Here is a 17,283-nt window from a genome sequence, read left to right on the forward strand (position 1 = left end):
ACCATTTATTTGATTTGAAAATGAGCCCCGAACAATGTCTGCCAAACAATGATGGAGATGGATCTCTCCTTCTGAAAATAGTTCTTCGAAATAAAAATGCAACCAAACGTTTGATCTGGCAGTAGCACTTGTGCTGAGTGCTGGACTGTTCACTCTCTCTTCTCTCTCCACCCCCCCCCCCCCCCCGGGTATATCAGCCAGCCCCTCGCCTCGCTTCCCGCCACTCCCGCTGACGCAGCCGGCTGCGCGCGGCGCCGATTGGCGGGCGGGCGGAGTGACGCAATGCGCTTTCTCGAACTTTCTGTGGAGGTTTAAAAGGCGGCGCCGGGCGGGGCTCAGTCTCATTGCGGCGCTGCGGACATCGCCAACAGCTCTCAGCGTTAAACCAGACAGCAAAACAACAGGTAATTATACTGAGATTATTTTTAAAAATAATTTTACTCGGAACCAACACCCGGTCGCCTACTTTCCATTTGACCTGAGGCGAATATTAGGCCTGGCTTCAACCCGGGACGTCGATTTCTTCCCCCTGCCTGGCCCGCTCGGCGCTTTCTTTCCTCTCCCTCTGCGTTTTAGCTTCTGAAAAGTTGGTTTATTCCGGGTGAAGAGTTAGTGCGATCGTTACACATTTAACTCTTTCCCACACCCCTTCCGCTGATCGGTCTCGAAAACCGTTCACCTGCCCCGTTTTAACAAAAGAAACGACGGCTCCGTCTCGTATCGGGTGATATTTTTTATTTTCCAAAAAGAAATAAGGGAAGGAAGGCGCAGAGAGACTGAGAAAGATTAAGATGTTTCTGTAAGGTTCGAGGCCTTCCGCCTCCCGGGCGAGCCGCCGGGAGCTGACTCCTCCCCCACCCCGGGGCTGCGCTCTCCCGGATGCGACGCCCTCTGCTCAGACCACGTGGTGTCCAGGCATGTGCTTTGGGGGGGGGGGGGGGAGAAGAGAAGGGGGATGCTGCTTCAGTTTCCAATGGGGTCCAATTGAAGTTGCTTCTACTGCAAATCAATTGGATTTTTTTTTTTTTGTCGTGCTGAGCTTCTGGTGAAGGATCGTCCATCTTTTTGAGTGTGCCGGCCGTTTATTTTATTTGCATTTCCTACCATTAGCGATATATGTTTTGCTCTTTCTGCCCCCCCCCCCCCCCCCCCCCCCGGTGCATAGTTAGCAGTGCAAGGTGACGGGAAAAAACTTGCAAATGTTGGCTTAAGATCGTCACCCATCAGCTGTTGTAAAAGACAAATTTCTGTGTCTTTATCGTGCTTAACTGGGTGACGCCATGCGAGGTGTTGGCTGTTTAAGTCATGTTGCAACATGAGCAATGATTTAAAAATCGACTCGTTCTAAAAGCCGCATTTTTGGGTGACTCACTCACTTGTGTGCTAATTGGGTGGGTGGCTGTCAATGATTTTAAAAATCAACTCGTGTTGTGAAACATTTTGGGTGACTCAAGTCACTTGTGTGCTCACCTGGGTGACTTGGTGAATGTGGTGCGAAGATAAAATACAGTTTACCGTTAACAAATAAATAGTACTCCGGTATGTGGAGTGTCGGTTGATTGTTAGTAGGGACTTGTACGTAATAACTCTGTAAATCTATTTCAGACAAAATGTCCAAGGGGCCGGCAATTGGTATCGATCTAGGGACCACCTACTCCTGTGTAGGTGTCTTCCAGCATGGAAAAGTTGAAATCATTGCCAATGACCAAGGCAACCGAACCACTCCAAGCTATGTTGCCTTCACTGATACAGAAAGGCTCATTGGTGATGCAGCCAAGAACCAGGTGGCAATGAACCCAACCAACACTGTCTTTGGTGAGTCTAAGCTCTTGTTTTTTTGCCTATTTGCAATCTGTTTGTTACTTGCCTTTTTATACTAGCTTCATGGAGGGGATATGTGAAACAAAGGGGAGCTTTATTTGAGAAGCTGGTCTTTGAACCCATTTAGGAAGTGTTGAGTTTATTGTTCATGGAAATTAAATAACTAGGTGTGTTGAGTTTTCTAGTTAATAATTCCAATTTATTGATGCAATCCTGAGGAAGAGACCTTGGAATAGCTTGCAAATGACAGTTGACAGGGGGGGGTTCATTGTATCATAGAATTTACAGTGCAGAAGGAGGCCATTCGGCCCATCGAGCCTGCACCGGCTCTTGGAAGAGCACCTTACCCAAGGTCAACATCTCCACCCCCTCCCCATAACCCAGTAACCCCACCCAACACCAAGGGCAATTTTGGACACTAAGGGCAATTTAGCATGGCCAATCCACCTAACCTGCACATCTTTGGACTGTGGGAGGAAACCGGAGCACTCGGAGGAAACCCAAGCTCTCGCTGGGAGGATGTGCAGACTCTGCACAGACAGTGACCCAAGCTGGAATCTAACCTGGGACCCTGGAGCTGTGAAGCAATTGTGCTATCCACAATGCTACTGTCTTTCAACTTAGTGTTTTGAATTTTTTTTTTTACATTTCAGATGCCAAACGCCTTATTGGCCGCAGGTTTGAAGATTCTGTCGTTCAGTCTGACATGAAGCACTGGCCATTCTGTGTCATCAATGACAGTGGCCGCCCCAAAGTTGAAGTTGAATACAAAGCTGAAAAAAAATCCTTTTATCCAGAAGAAGTGTCGTCCATGGTGTTGACTAAAATGAAGGAGATTGCTGAAGCCTATCTTGGGAAGGTATGGTGGAATTTTTACTTAATTTGAATGCTTTACGATGTGAAAAGGTTGATGCTAATTGCTGTTTTCTCTGTACTGTCTAGACTATTACAAATGCAGTCGTCACAGTACCAGCTTACTTCAATGATTCTCAACGACAAGCTACAAAGGATGCTGGCACAATTTCTGGCCTCAATGTGCTGCGTATAATCAACGAACCAACTGCAGCTGCCATTGCTTATGGTTTGGACAAGAAGGTATGCAGTTGACCAATTGAATTAACTATCCACTGTAAATGTGCAATTTCCATGTTTGTTAGTTTTCTATATCTTTGTTTTTCCACCTGTGGTGTCAAAATCCCATCCGTGTGATCAGATGCATGTGTCAGGAATCATTACTGGATCCCGAAATGCCTTGACTTTGTTTCATGCGCTTTCACTAGCAGCTGTGTTTTTTGTACTTCTAGAATTTGCTGTCTCAAGGTTCCTAGTGCAAGATCAACTATTTGCACAGCAGTGAAACCAAATTTAGTTTGCAGCAGTATGATTTTTTTCTGCGAATAAAGCTTTGCACAGTTCTGTCATGATTGTCTTCAATTCAATTACAAGTAGCTTCTGAGTTGCCCTGACTGCTGTTGCTATTTGCTGCAGGTTGGTGCTGAAAGAAATGTACTGATTTTTGATCTGGGTGGCGGCACCTTTGATGTCTCCATCTTGACCATTGAGGATGGTATATTTGAAGTCAAGTCTACTGCTGGTGACACCCATCTTGGTGGTGAGGACTTTGACAGCCGCATGGTCAACCATTTTATTGCTGAATTCAAACGGAAATACAAGAAAGATATTACTGACAACAAGAGAGCTGTTCGCCGTCTCCGCACCGCATGTGAACGTGCCAAGCGTACCCTGTCATCGAGTACGCAAGCTAGCATTGAAATCGACTCTCTGTACGAGGGTGTTGATTTCTACACCTCCATCACCAGGGCACGATTTGAAGAGCTCAATGCTGACCTTTTCCGAGGCACACTGGATCCTGTTGAGAAATCCTTGCGAGATGCCAAGATTGACAAGGCTCAAATCCATGACATTGTACTGGTTGGTGGATCCACCCGCATTCCCAAAATCCAGAAGTTGCTGCAAGATTTCTTCAATGGCAAAGAGCTGAACAAGAGCATCAACCCTGATGAGGCTGTTGCATATGGTGCAGGTAATTTAATTCCGTTAAATTGTTTTTGTCCTGTTTCCAGTACTCTTATGGCTGGTTTATCGCAAGTTGTTTACCTGTACTTGTTCCAATCATGAAACAAATGTTCTTGTGATCTAAGCAATGTAATATGTATTTTCAGCTGTGCAGGCTGCCATCTTGGCTGGTGACAAATCTGAGGCTGTGCAAGACTTGCTGTTGTTGGATGTTACTCCTTTATCACTCGGTATTGAGACTGCTGGCGGTGTAATGACTACGTTAATCAAACGTAACACCACAATTCCAACAAAGCAGACACAGACCTTTACTACCTACTCTGATAACCAGCCTGGTGTGCTGATTCAGGTAAGGCCTTGCTGCATGGTTCTACTTTTGCAAACTATTTTTATTCCATAACTTACAATATTGAACTTTATTTTAAGAATACAATGTGTGTACTTGGCAAGATCCAAGTTGATTTTAATTTAAAGTGTGCTTTTGTTTATAATGTGTATACCTTGTATTGATTTAGGTGTACGAGGGTGAAAGAGCCATGACTAAGGATAACAACTTGCTGGGCAAGTTTGAACTGACTGGAATTCCACCTGCTCCACGGGGTGTGCCTCAAATTGAGGTGACATTTGATATTGATGCCAATGGTATCTTGAATGTGTCTGCAGTGGATAAGAGCACTGGAAAGGAAAACAAGATCACCATCACAAATGACAAAGGTGATTACATTTCTGCACACACTGCATGCACCATTTATAGTTGCACTCGCTGTGATGAAAGATGCCAAAAACCATTCGTAGTTTCCACCAGAGGTCCTGGAGATCCATGTTGGCTAAAACACCTTCCTTGGATGTCTGAGCGATTTTACCTAACTTTATGTAGAAATTATAGACCTTGTTGTGAGCTATACTAATAGTAGCCTTTTTGTTAATTAGGTCGCTTGAGCAAAGAAGATATTGAACGTATGGTCCAAGAAGCTGAAAAGTACAAATCTGAAGATGACCAACAACGGGAAAAAGTTTCTGCCAAAAATGCTTTGGAATCTTATGCTTTTAACATGAAGGCCACAATTGAGGACGAGAAGCTGAAAGGAAAAGTTGGAGATGATGATAAGCAAAAGATTTTGGACAAATGCAATGAAGTTATCAGCTGGCTGGATAAGAACCAGGTAAATTCAAGGGCAAAATTATTTCAGAATGAGCAATCTTTTACGCTGTGATGAAGTAGACTTATTACCATTCGTAGTTTCCACTGGAGCCCTGGTCAGGGGTTATGATGGCAAATCTTCCTTGGATGTCTGAGCGTCCCTTTCTGAGAGTAATGTTGAGACTTGTCAAATCAAGTGTATTGATTGTATGTATTTTTTTTTTTCTTTCTTAGACTGCTGAAAAGGATGAGTATGAACACCAACAGAAGGAGCTGGAGAAAATCTGCAATCCTATTATCACCAAGCTATATCAAGGTGCTGGTGGTCCTCCAGGTGGCTTTCCTGGTGCTGGCGGTGCTCCTTCTGGTGCAGGTGCATCTTCTGGTCCAACAATTGAGGAGGTTGATTAAAAGTAAACAGCATTTCTATTTGGTCATTTGTGTTTGACTAGGATTGGCTAATAAGTGCACTTAAAAAATATAGACTCCAGGAACTGATTTTAATTTAAGTGCCAAAGTTTTGGATGCACATTAACATCAAGATACTTGTCAGTCTTAATAAAACCTTTTGACCAGAACTTTCTTTGTTTGCTTTTTTCTTGTGGAAGCTGACCTTTTTAAAGATGCAAATAGCAGTTATCAAAGTTTATCCCTGTGTGCTCTTTTCTACCCCCTCTTTCAAAAATAGACCAGGCAGATTTTTTTTTACCCCAAGGTATTTCTGGATTAGTCTTTATGACCAGTGGTAGTAATGATGGTGACCCTTTTTGCATGCGATGTGAGCTACGCCAGCATTTGTTGACCAAGCCAGGATGTTGTGGTCCCATATATCTGATACGCTTATCCTTGAAGTGGTAGTGGGTTTAAAAGATGCTGCCCGAAGGAGCCTTGGTGGGTTCCTGCAGTGCATCTTGCAGATGATGTTGGAGCTGCATTCATCCAGGCAAGTGGAGAGTATTCCATTACACTCCTGACTTGTAAGTGGTGGACAGGCTTTGAGTAGTCACAATTCCTGACATCTGACCTGCTTTTGTAGCCAGTGTTCATAAGGACAGGTCAGTTTGTGGTCAGTGGGGGGGATTCAGTGATGGTAATGTCAAGGGGCAATTCGTATCCTTTATTGGAGATGGTCATTGCCTGCCACTCGTGTGGTGTGAATGAAATTTCAACCCAAGCCTGGATATTGCCCAGGTCTTGCTATATTTGCATGCAAGTCTGCTTTCGTGTCCTTTAGGGTGGTGTGTGCGCTGTTGCCTTTAACCGCTGCAGTCTATATACGTACACTGCTGTTCAGAGGAGAGTTCCAAGATTTTGGACCGGGAACAGTGCTATATTTCCAAGTCTGGATGGTGAGTGACTTGGAATGGAACTTCCAGGCGATTGGTGTTCCCATTTGTATGCTGCTCTAGTCCTGCTAGATGGTAAGTCATGAGTTTGGAAGGTGTTGCCTCGAACCTTGGTGAGTTCCTGAAGTGCATCTTGTAGTTGTATACCATGCTGCTGATGGCCCACTGCCTCACGGTGTATAGTTGCTCGATATGTTTGAAATCTATAATCCACAACACAATGGTGAGTGCCCTCAATGTGAAGATGGGACTGTCTACAAGGACTGTGTGCAGTGGTTGCTGTCACTGGCAAATCTGAATGGTAGATTAATGAGAGCATGATAAAAGTAAAGATAGTTTTTTGAAGAATAAAGGGATTCCGGGTTATGGTGTTCGGGCCGGAAAGTGGAGCTGAGTCCACAAAAGATCAGCCATGATCTCATTGAATGGTGGAGCAGGCTCGAGGGGCCAGATGGCCTACTCCTGCTCCTAGTTCTTATGCATGTCTAGCAGTATATTTACCAACCAGTCTAGCAGCTATGTTCTAGAGCTTGGTCTACTGATGCTACCAAACCCCAAGCCGTGTACATTCTGTGCCCTTCCAAGTGGTGTTGGACTTGAGCCTGGCACCCCACTAGTCTGGGCATTAGCACTATGCTACCCCATTGCATAATTATTGCGGGTATTTGGGAATAGTTAAGTATTATGATATGGAGATAACATTTCGCTAACAAATACATGGGGAATTCAGGAGAACGTCACCAATAGAACAGTGAAAACCGAACCTGCTCAACAAATAGTTGAGACAAAATGAGCATGGGGCTCATTTTGAAATTAGAAAAGAACAACTGACTGAATTACCAGTTTTTGTGCGAATTGATTACTTTCTTTATAAAAAAAATTTTTTTTAAAGTTGCCAGGCAGTCTTGGGTAACTGAGGAGTCCAATGCATGACCTGCAGTCTGCCACAGGTGGGACAGAAAGTGGTTGGAGGAGCAGCTAGGTGGGGTGCATGCTTTCTTTTCACTGTCGACGTTTCATCTGGCTCTTGCTATTGAAACCGGTTCAGCTTCTTCCAGTTGTATGGAGAATTAGGAAATCGAAGTTCAAGGAGCAGGTAGAAGTGCAAGTATGATGAAGCCTTGAAAGGAGCCAAGGGCTTGGGGAAGGTTAGTAAAGTTTCCAGACCAACAGGTGGCAGCAGAGCAAAAAAGGGGTCCAGTATGACGAGGGAGGTGGTCCATGGAGGACTGAGGGTGTTGGACCTAATGCGCCTAGTACGGAACAAGGTAGATGAGCTTGTTGCGTACATTGAAATTGCTGTTGTGGGCATCAGCAAGACATGGTTGCAAGGGAATCCGGGCTGGGATCTAAATATTCAAGGATATGTGTCGTATCGAAAGGACAGGCAGAGGGGGTGGGGTTTGCATTGTCTGTAAAGAGTTAAATCTATAGTGAGTGATGGGATTAAGAGTTGAGGAATTGCAACTGTAAAACAACTGATGTTCAGGTCCCTATTAGCAGTCAGGATGTGGGGCAGAAATAAAGCCGAAGCTAGAAAAGGCAATAGTCATGGGGGACTTCATTATGTAGGTGGACTGGGAAAATTGGATACTAGTGCATCCCAAGGAATTTGTGGAATGCCTAAGTTGCAGCTTGATGGCCTACTAGGGACCAGGCAATTCTGGATTTGGTGATGTGTGATGAGGCAGGCTTCATTAGGGGATGGAGCAGTGTTCACAATGTGATAAAATTTACTCTGCAATTATGAGGGTGGAGCTGGAATCGGATGTAACTATTACAATTAAATGAGGGAGGAGCTGGCCAGAGTTTGGAAAGGAGCCTAGCAAGAAAGACTAGCGCAGCAATGGCAGGAGTTTTTGGGTGTTATATTGGAGGCACTTCAGACTCATCCAGAGTAGAAAACGTGCTAAGGGGAGGACGAGGCTGATGAGCTGGGAAGTTTTTTTTCAATATTTACAGTAAGAGGCACAAAAGTAGACATTGGACCATTGGGAAAATTAGCCTGGAGAAGTAATGGCAGTGGAACTGAATAGTTACTTTGCATCAGTTTTCCTGGTGGGATGCCAGAGAATTGGGGCACAGGTGTGTGGGTGGAACAATCGCACCGTGATTAGTACTTTCCTTCACAGTACCAGGGTCCCAGGTTCGATTCCCGGTTTGGATCACTGCCTGTGCGGAGTCTGTTCTCCGTGTCTGTCGGTTTGCTCCCACAAGACGTGCTGTTGGGTGAGTTGGACATACTCGACAGGTGCCGGAATGTGGCGACTCGGGGCTTTCACAGACTTCATTGCTGTGTTAATGTAAGCCTACTTGTGACAGATTGATAAAGATACTTATTACTAAGGAGAAGGTTCTGGGGAAAGTGGATAAATATGAAATGAAATTAAAATCGCTTATTGTCGCGAGTAGGCTTCAATGAAGTTACTGTGAAAAGCCCCTAGTCGCCACATTCCGGCGCCTGTTCGGGGAGGCTGGTATGGGAATTGAACCGTGCTGCTGGCCTGCCTTGGTCTGCTTTCAAAGCCAGCGATTTAGCCCGGTGGTAAACCACCCCAGGGTTCTGAAGGAGATTGTGGGGGCGTTGGTGGTGATCTTTTTCAGGAATCACTGGAGGCAGGGAGAGTCCCAGAGGACTGGAAAGTAGCTAATGTAACATTGCTGCTTGCAGAAGTGAGGGAGGCAGAAGATGGGAAATCATAGGCTGGTTAGCCTGACTTCAGGCATTGGCAAGTGATTTACTTAGATTTCCAGAAGGCCTTTGACAAGGTGCTGCAGAAGAGACGAGTCCATGGTGTTCAGGGTAAGATCCTGGCATAGATAGAGGATTGGCTGACTGGCAGAAGGCAAAGAGGGGTCTTTTCAGTATGGCAGTCGGTGACTAGTGTGCCTCTGGTTGGTGTGGGACCATAACTTTTCACAACATATCAACGATTCGGAAGAAGGAACTGAAGGCACTTGCTCAGTTTGCAGATGATGCAAAGATATGCAGAGGGACAGTTACTATTGAGGAAGTGGGGGGGGGGGCTACAGAAGGACTTGGGAGAGACTACCTGTAGAGGGACAGGTACTATTGAGGAAGCGGGGCTGCAGAAGGACTTGGGGAGCGGCTAGGAGAGTGGGCAAAGGTGGTGGCAGATGGAATACATATGTGGAAAAGTGAGGTTATGCACTTAGAAGGAGGCATAGACTAATTTCTGAAAAGGGACTTGGGAGTCCTTGTTAAAGATTCTCTTCAACGTACCTGTTCAAGTCTGCAATGTTGGCATTCCTGGCTAGAGGACGAGCAGAAATGCTCTGAGGGTGTATCGGCTCTGGTCCGACCCCATTTGGAGTATTGTCAGCAGTTGTGGGCCCTGTATCTGAGGAAGGATGTGCTGGCCTTGATCCAGAGGAAGTTCACAAGAATGAAGAGCTTGCCGTATGAGGAAATGTTTTGGACTCTGGGTCTGCACTCGTTGGGAGTTTAGAAGGATTGGGGGGGATCGTATTGAAACTTCAACAGGATAGTGCGAGGTTGGGATAGTGTACGTGGAGAGAATGTTTCCACTTGTAGGAAAAACTTGAGGGCAGAATCTCAGACTAAAGAGACAATCCTTTACAACAGATGAGGAATTTCTTCAGCCAAAGGATAGTGAATCTAGAACTCATTGCCGCAGAAGGCTGTGGAGTCCAAATCTGTGTCTTTAAGACATGGAAAAGGGTTTGATTCATAAAGAATGAGCTTTTGGGAAAGGGGAGGAGAAAAATATCAGCCATGATTGAATGGCGGAGCAGACCTGTTGGGCTGAGTGGTCTAATTCTGCATGTCTTTTATGGTCTTTTCCTTTTGAGGGTGTCCTTGAGGTCAGTAAGTACTCATTTCTCAACATACAAATATGCTGATATTGAGATGAGGCTGGGATAAAGTTGGGCATACTGGCTCCCAAGATCACCATATCCTGCTTCACCTGGCCAATCGATCACCAGTTAATGCGGTCAGGTATGCACTGTTGATTTTTAAATGCCTCCTGTTGCTCTCCTCGCAAAACCGAATGCCAGGATGTGGATTTACAGTTGAGCAGAGGTCTGCGCGGGGAGGGAAATAAACAGCACTTGATTTTCAGTCACTGACTTCCTGATTTTGACCAGATTGTTTGAGATGAGGAAGCACAACAGCTGCTTCTGATACTTTGTGGACTCGTTGCAACAATTTATTTCAAGGCTAAATCACAAAAGGCACGGCCAGTATTTCATGTGCCTTTGACCATAATTCCATATCACTCATCTTTCTACCCTTTCAATTTCGAACTGATTGACGGTGCTAATGATGGTTAGAGAGCAAATCTTTGCACTATTTCATGTACATTTCTGTATATCTGCATACATATCATTGCCAATTTCCAAAAGTTACAGTTTCAGGACTTCTGGTACAAATAACATGAACTAAATGAAGGTCATCTGATAAAACACGTAACACTGCTTTCCTAAAAGTAAACAGGATCTTTTCACTTCTGCTTAGTTTTAGAAACTTCCTTCAACTTTTCTTCACCGAGCATGCCAAAACTAAAAGTCTTAACTGGATGCTCAATGAAAAGTTATGTAGAAGTCAAGAAAGCATAAATTTAATAATCTAACAGTGAATAATTGATTTGGTTATATAAGTAAACTGAAGTTTATGTAACACACTTAGGGCACATTATCAATTTGTAACACCATATGTTTGGTTTTGAGTTTTGAGTTATCGGTTTGTTGCTTTGTAATTTTCTGCCACATAATCGTGGAAGAACAGCTAGGTATTTATTTATCACAAGTCTCAGTTCATGAGTGTCCCATCATATGTAGTACAGTGGTTAGCACTGCTGCCCCACAGCACCAGGGACCTGGATTCAATTACGGTCTTGGGTGACTGTCTGCATGCATATTCTCCCCGTATCTGCGTGGATTTCCTCCAGGTGCTCCAGTACCTCCCACAGACCGAAGATGAGCAGGTGGTGAGGTGGGCCTATGAAGATAGGTCTTGAGGGGAAGTGGACCTAGGTAGTGTGCTCTTTTCAAAGTGTCGGTGCAAACTCAGTGGGCCAAATGGCCTTTCTTTTGCACTGTCGGGATTCTATGGATTCTCAACAGTTGTATACAAGTTGTCATTCATATTGTTGACTGCAAGTGCTTGGATAATGGGCAGGAGGACTGTAGCTTACAGTTAGAAGTCTGTTTAATCAAGATTACACTATCCTGATGATGCACTTTGAATTAGTGTATTGCAAGATGATACCATTGCAAGATGATACCATAGTTAACTCATTCTTGATCTTAGCCAGGTTGCTAGAATCTTGATCTTAGCCAGGTTGCTAGAAAAGTGTCAAATGGAGCTCAGGAGCTGTTTCAAATGGTAGCTGTGACAGGAGTGCCAAATGAGTCTGAGAGGAGATCTAATTGAGGAATATAAGATGATAAAAGATATTGACAACAGTGTTTCTTGTGGGGCAACGGGGTCATAGTGGTAACATTTAAAACAGGAGAAGAAATTTCTTCTCTCGCAGGGTCGTGGATCTGTGGAATTCACGACCCCAGAATGCAGTGGCTGCCAGGACATTGAGTAAATTTTTAATTGGGGTTGAAGGGTTATGGAGACCAGGCAGGAAAGGAGATGAGGCTGAGATGAGATCAGCCATGTTCGGGGCTGAATTGCCTTGTGGCCCATCAAGCGTTCCCGTTCACTGCCATTTAATACAATCATGGCTGATCTTTGGCTTCAACTCAATTTTCTTATATTTACTGATGGAGTATCTAACTCCCTGTGGAGAATTCCAAATATTTAAAGAAATGTTTCATCTCTGTTGTGCATCAAATGTTCTGGATTCCCGAGCTGGGCGAAACAACTTCTTGTCTCCACAGTCCTAGCGCCTCAGAATCTTGCCTTTTTAAATGTATTTATGCGATCTGGGTGGCATGGGCTAGTCCAGTAATTATTGCCCATCCCTAGTTGTCCTTCAAAAGATGGTGGTAAGCTGCTGCCTTGAACCGCTGCTGTCCCTAAAGTACAGGGACACCCATAGTGCTGTCGGGGATGGATTTGGATCCAATGACTGAAGGAATGGTGATCTATTTCCAAGTTGAGTGGTGAATGATTTGGAGGGGAACTTCTAGGTGGTTGGGTTCTTTTGCTCTTGTCCTAGATGGTAGTGATCATGGGTTTGGAAGGAGCTGCCTAAGGAACCTTGGTGAGTTACTGCAGAATCTTGCCTGCTGCAATGAGATCACTTCTCGTTCTTCTAAATGCCAAACCAGTGGGTGACAGCATTCAATCCCCCAAAAATGCTACATCATGTACATTTAACAAGGAGCCACCAACGGATAGATTTAAGTCCTGTAATGAAAAATGTAGAAACCAACCATACTTTGGGTTAAAAATAATCTTCAGTAGGGATTCCATATTCAGTGGAAAACATTCAAAGCAAACAGAGTTCTTGGATTTCTGAGGAGGAATCTTTGGTACTGCAACAAAAAGATCAGTTCTAGTTTCCCAAACGTTTGTTCATCCAAGTTGTGTGTGGGTTCCTCTATGCAGTGAGAGATATAAAGACATTCTGCATGATTCAGTATGGGAAATACACCAGTGTCACATCCTTGATCAAAGATTTGGAATGGAAGTCATTACAGCAAAGGAGGGATGAAAATAGACTGACAACAGTTTTCAAAAATATGAAATGGACTGGTGGGAATTGACAGAAACAAGTACCCGGTGACCTCTGATGATGACAAATTAGCAAACAAAGACCATTTGTTTCCAAGACTCAATCTTTCTTCCCAAGGACAATCCGACAGTGAAACAAGCTGCCAAAGGAAACAGTCAGCCCATTCTTCGTTGATTTTGATTTAAAAGTTTTATTTATCAGGTCTACCATTACCCATATAAATGTGTGGAATACAGATATTAGTCTCTAATGCCAACACTAGATGCAAGGACTAGAGGCCCAACTTACTCAGCCTCTCATCACAAGACCACCATCTCATACCAGGAACCAAACTAGCGAACCTTTGCCATCCTCCGTAGATATGGAGACCAAAGCTGGACAAAATAGTCCAGTTGTGTTTTCACCAGTGTGGGCTGGTTTAGCACACTCTGCTAAATCGCTGGCTTTTAAAGCCGACCAAGGCAGGCCAGCAGCACGGTTCGATTCCCGTACCAGCCTCCCCGAACAGGCGCCGGAATGTGGCGACTAGGGGCTTTTCACTAACTTCATTGAAGCCTACTTGTGAGATTTTCATTTCATTTCAAAGCCTTGTACAAATGTAGCAAAATGTCCTTCGTATCCTCCAATCCCCTTGCAATAAAGGTCAACGTTTCATTTGCCTACCTAAGTACTTGCTACATTTTCCTCTGAACATTAACATTCATAATGGGGTTAAGGGGAAAGTAGTAGCATGGATAGACGATTGGTTAATAGAAAGCAAAGGGGATTAATGGGTGTTTCTCTGGTTGGCAATCAGTAGCTAGTGGTGTCCCTCAGGGATCAGCGTTGGGCCCACAATTGTTCACAATTTACATAGATGATTTGGGGTTGGGGACCAAGGGTAATGTGTCCAAGTTTGCAGACTACAATAAGATGAGCGGTAAAGCAAAAAGTGCAGAGAATACTGGAAGTCTGCAGAGGGATTTGGATAGGTTAAGTGAATGGGCTAGGGTCTGGCAGATGGAGTACAATGTTGACAAATGTGAAGTTACCCATTTTGGTAGGAATAACAGCAAAAAGGATTATTATTTAAATGATAAAATATTAAAACATGCTGCTGTGCAGAGAGACCTGGGTGCACTAGTGCATGAGTCGCAAAACGTTGGTTTACAGGTGCAACAGGTGATTAAGAAGGCAAATGGAATTTTGTCCTTCATTGCTAGAGGGAAGGAGTTTAAGACTAGGGAGTTTATGCTGCAATTGTATAAGGTATTAGTGAGGCCACACCTGGAGTATTGTGTTCAGTTTTGGTCTCCTTACTTGAGAAAGAACATACTGGCACTGGAGGGTGTGTAGAGGAGATTCACTAGGTTAATCCCAGAGTTGAAGGGGTTGGATTATGAGGAGAGGTTGAGTAGACTGGGACTGTACTCGTTGGAATTTAGAAAGATGAGGGGGGAATCTTATAGAAACATAAAATTATGAAGGCAATAGATAGGATAGATGTGGGCAGGTTGTTTCCACTGGCGGGTGAAAGCAGAACTAGGGGGCATAGCCTCAAAATAAGGGGAAGTAGATTTAGGACTGAGTTTAGGAGGAACTTCTTCACCCAAAGGGTTGTGAATCGATAGAATTCCTTGCCCAGTGAAGCAGTAGAGGCTCCTTCATTAAATGTTTTTAAGATAAAGATAAATAGTTTTTTGAAGAATAAAGGGATTAAGGGTTATGATGTTCAGGCCGGAAAGTGGAGCTGAGTCCACAAAAGATCAGCCATGATCTCATTGAATGGTGGAGCAAGCTTGAGGGGCCATAGTTCTCCTGCTCCTTGTTCTTATGTTGAATGCCATTTAAAAAAAATATTCTGCTTTTCATACTAGCAAGCTGAATAACCTGACACTTCTATATGATACTCTAACCTGACACTGCTATATGATACTCTTATCTGTTGCCTTGTTGCCCACTCATTTAACCTGCTTACATCTCTTTGCAGCCTCATTGTGTTCTCCTCACAGTTTACATTTGCTTTGTATTGTGAACAAGTGTCGATACATTACTCTCTGCCTTGTCACCTAAGTCATTAACATAGATGATAAATAGCTGAGGCCCAACAGTGATCCTTGCAGAACTCCACTCGGCATAGCCTGCCAACTTGAAAGTGCCCCAGCTAGCCTCACACTTTGCTTCCAGTCTGTTAACCAAAACTTTATCCATGTTCATACTCCACTCCTGTGCTCCAGTTGAAAAGTAGAGCACTATGCTGGAAACACATCTGATGAAAGATCCTTGACCTGTATTGTTAACTCCGTTTCTCCCTCCACAGATGCTCCTTGACCTGGTGGGTGTCCCAGCATTTTTTGTTTTTACTCCTGTGTTCTGATCGTGTGTATAACCTTTTCTACGGCCTTTTGAAAATAAAAGTTATTTCAATGAGTAGTCTAGGAATAATGAATATTAATAGTCGCCGGGTAGTACAGAACTCTTACTGAAAAGAGACATGCTGTTGAAGTTTCCCATCTTGCATCATCATTCACAAGAATACCAAATTTCAACGGGAACAACAATATATACCATGTGAGGAAAGGGTGGCAAGTCTATTCTGACTGTCGTTGCCATTGTAAGCGTCCTTCCTGTTCATTCCCTTATTTAGCCATTCTTTTAATTTTGTCATTACATTTTTGATCCGTGGATGATTAATGGACATGCAGCTTTTAAGGCAAGTAGACTGTATTCAAGCAGGAATAATCTGGAAGGTTGTGCTGGTTTAAACAGAATCTGCAGACTGGCCAGCATTAGTGGCAGAGAGATGGGTTGGGACTCGGTTTGATGGTGGCCAATGGATTAGCCCAACAGACTGGTCTGCCTGGTAATAGGTGGTTATTGAATCTGATCCCACTGAAATGCTTTTCAAAGTCCAAGGTTTCAGTTTCAATTCTGGCAGCCTGGTGAAGATATCCAACTTACTCTTTCTAGAAGGCAATTGTAAGAGCTGGCTCTCTCCAGAAAGCCTCTGGGTGCTGTTTTCCTAGAACTACAGAGGCCTGAAGACAAACTACTGTGAGGGCCTTTCCTGTTTATTCACTTAATTCCCTTCTTTAATTTCTGCTATTACCATTTTGATCCATGGATGAGTAATGGGCATGTGATTTCAATGCAGTCTGTGTCCTTAGCTCAAGTAGAAGCAATAGCTTGTGCCTTTAATTCAGGCAGGTAGAATTCGTAAGGCGTTAGTGATGATTCACTTTGATTGACTTGAGTGTGAGAAGGGGAAAGAGGGGAGGTGGATAGGCAGCGCAGGTAAAGGGGATAACGAGGGGGTGGATCAAGAGAGGGGAGAATAAAATGGGGAATAAAGAGGGGAGGAGGAATAAAGAGGGGGAGTAAAGGAATAAAGAGAGGGGAGGGGCAAATGAATAGTGGGGAGGGGGGAAAGGGATAAAGAGGGGGAAAAGGGGATAAAGAGGGGGAGGAGAAAAAGGGATAAAGAGGAGGGGGGATAAAGAGCAGGAAGGGAGTAATAAAAGTAGGAAGGGGTAATAAATAGCGGGGAAGGGGGTAATAAAGAGTGGAGGGGGATAAAGCTGGAGAGGGGAATAGGGGTAATAAAGAGCAGGGAGGGGGTAATAAAGAACGGGGAGGGGCTATAAAGAACAGGGAGGAAGATAAAAAAGAGCGGGGAGTGGGTAATAAAAAGCGGGGCGGAAGATAAAGAGGGGAGGGGGAATGAAGAGCTGGGAGGGGGAAATAAAGTGCATGGGGGAGAGGAGGAGGGAGGAGGAGGGGCGGAGGGAGAAGGGGGAGCAGGTGTGATGATAGAGGGGAGCACGGTAGCATTGTGGATAGCACAATTGCTTCACAGCTCCAGGGTCCCAGGTTCGATTCTGGCTTGGGTCACTGTCTGTGTGGAGTCTGCACATCCTCCCTGTGTGTGCGTGGGTTTCCTCCGGGTGCTCCGGTTTCCTCCCACAGTCCAAAGATGTGCAGGTTAGGTGGATTGGCCATGATAAATTGCCCTTAGTGTCCAAAATTGCCCTTAGTGTTGGGTGGGGTTACTGGGTTATGGGGCTAGGGTGGAGGAGTGGACCTTGGGTAGGGTGCTCTTTCCAAGAGCCAGTGCAGAGCAAGGTGTACGCAATGATATGCTAATACGAATGTCTTGGGCCATTTCCTAAAACAAAGGGACAATCGATACTACTTTCCTGCTGCTGCCTGTAACCTGTAAAACCTCTTTTTCTGTGGCCATGAGTAAATGGCAAAACGCTTACAAATAGCGATGTACAATCTA

General features: G+C 44.4%; 1 protein-coding gene and 1 non-coding gene across 2 annotated transcripts; both read left to right on the plus strand.

Annotated features, from left to right (window-relative positions):
• The first annotated feature begins 282 nt into the window (after positions 1 to 282).
• LOC140398215 (heat shock cognate 71 kDa protein-like) lies at positions 283 to 5,577 on the plus strand. Its single transcript, XM_072486605.1, has 9 exons — positions 283 to 404; positions 1,606 to 1,815; positions 2,475 to 2,680; positions 2,764 to 2,916; positions 3,310 to 3,865; positions 4,005 to 4,207; positions 4,374 to 4,572; positions 4,789 to 5,021; positions 5,234 to 5,577. The coding sequence occupies exons 2-9, from the start codon at positions 1,611 to 1,613 to the stop codon at positions 5,408 to 5,410; spliced, it is 1,932 nt and encodes a 643-aa protein (XP_072342706.1). The 5' UTR covers positions 283 to 404; positions 1,606 to 1,610; the 3' UTR covers positions 5,411 to 5,577.
• On the plus strand, positions 4,619 to 4,715 carry LOC140398773 (small nucleolar RNA SNORD14). Its single transcript, XR_011937553.1, has one exon. It is a non-coding gene; the product is annotated as a small nucleolar RNA SNORD14 (small nucleolar RNA).
• Positions 5,578 to 17,283: the final 11,706 nt, after the last annotated feature.

Source organism: Scyliorhinus torazame, chromosome 21 (assembly GCF_047496885.1).
Source record: "Scyliorhinus torazame isolate Kashiwa2021f chromosome 21, sScyTor2.1, whole genome shotgun sequence".
Taxonomy (NCBI): domain Eukaryota; kingdom Metazoa; phylum Chordata; class Chondrichthyes; order Carcharhiniformes; family Scyliorhinidae; genus Scyliorhinus; species Scyliorhinus torazame.

What these genes read in the sequence shown, in the direction of transcription:
- LOC140398215 (XM_072486605.1), top strand. Translation starts at nt 1,611, where the DNA reads ATGTCCAAGGGGCCGGCAATTGGTATCGATCTAGGGACCACCTACTCC. An exon ending in CTGAAGCCTATCTTGGGAAG is followed by an intron (nt 2,681 to 2,763) that starts GTATGGTGGAAT and finishes TGTACTGTCTAG; the next exon opens with ACTATTACAAATGCAGTCGT. An exon ending in CACCATCACAAATGACAAAG is followed by an intron (nt 4,573 to 4,788) that starts GTGATTACATTT and finishes TTTGTTAATTAG; the next exon opens with GTCGCTTGAGCAAAGAAGAT.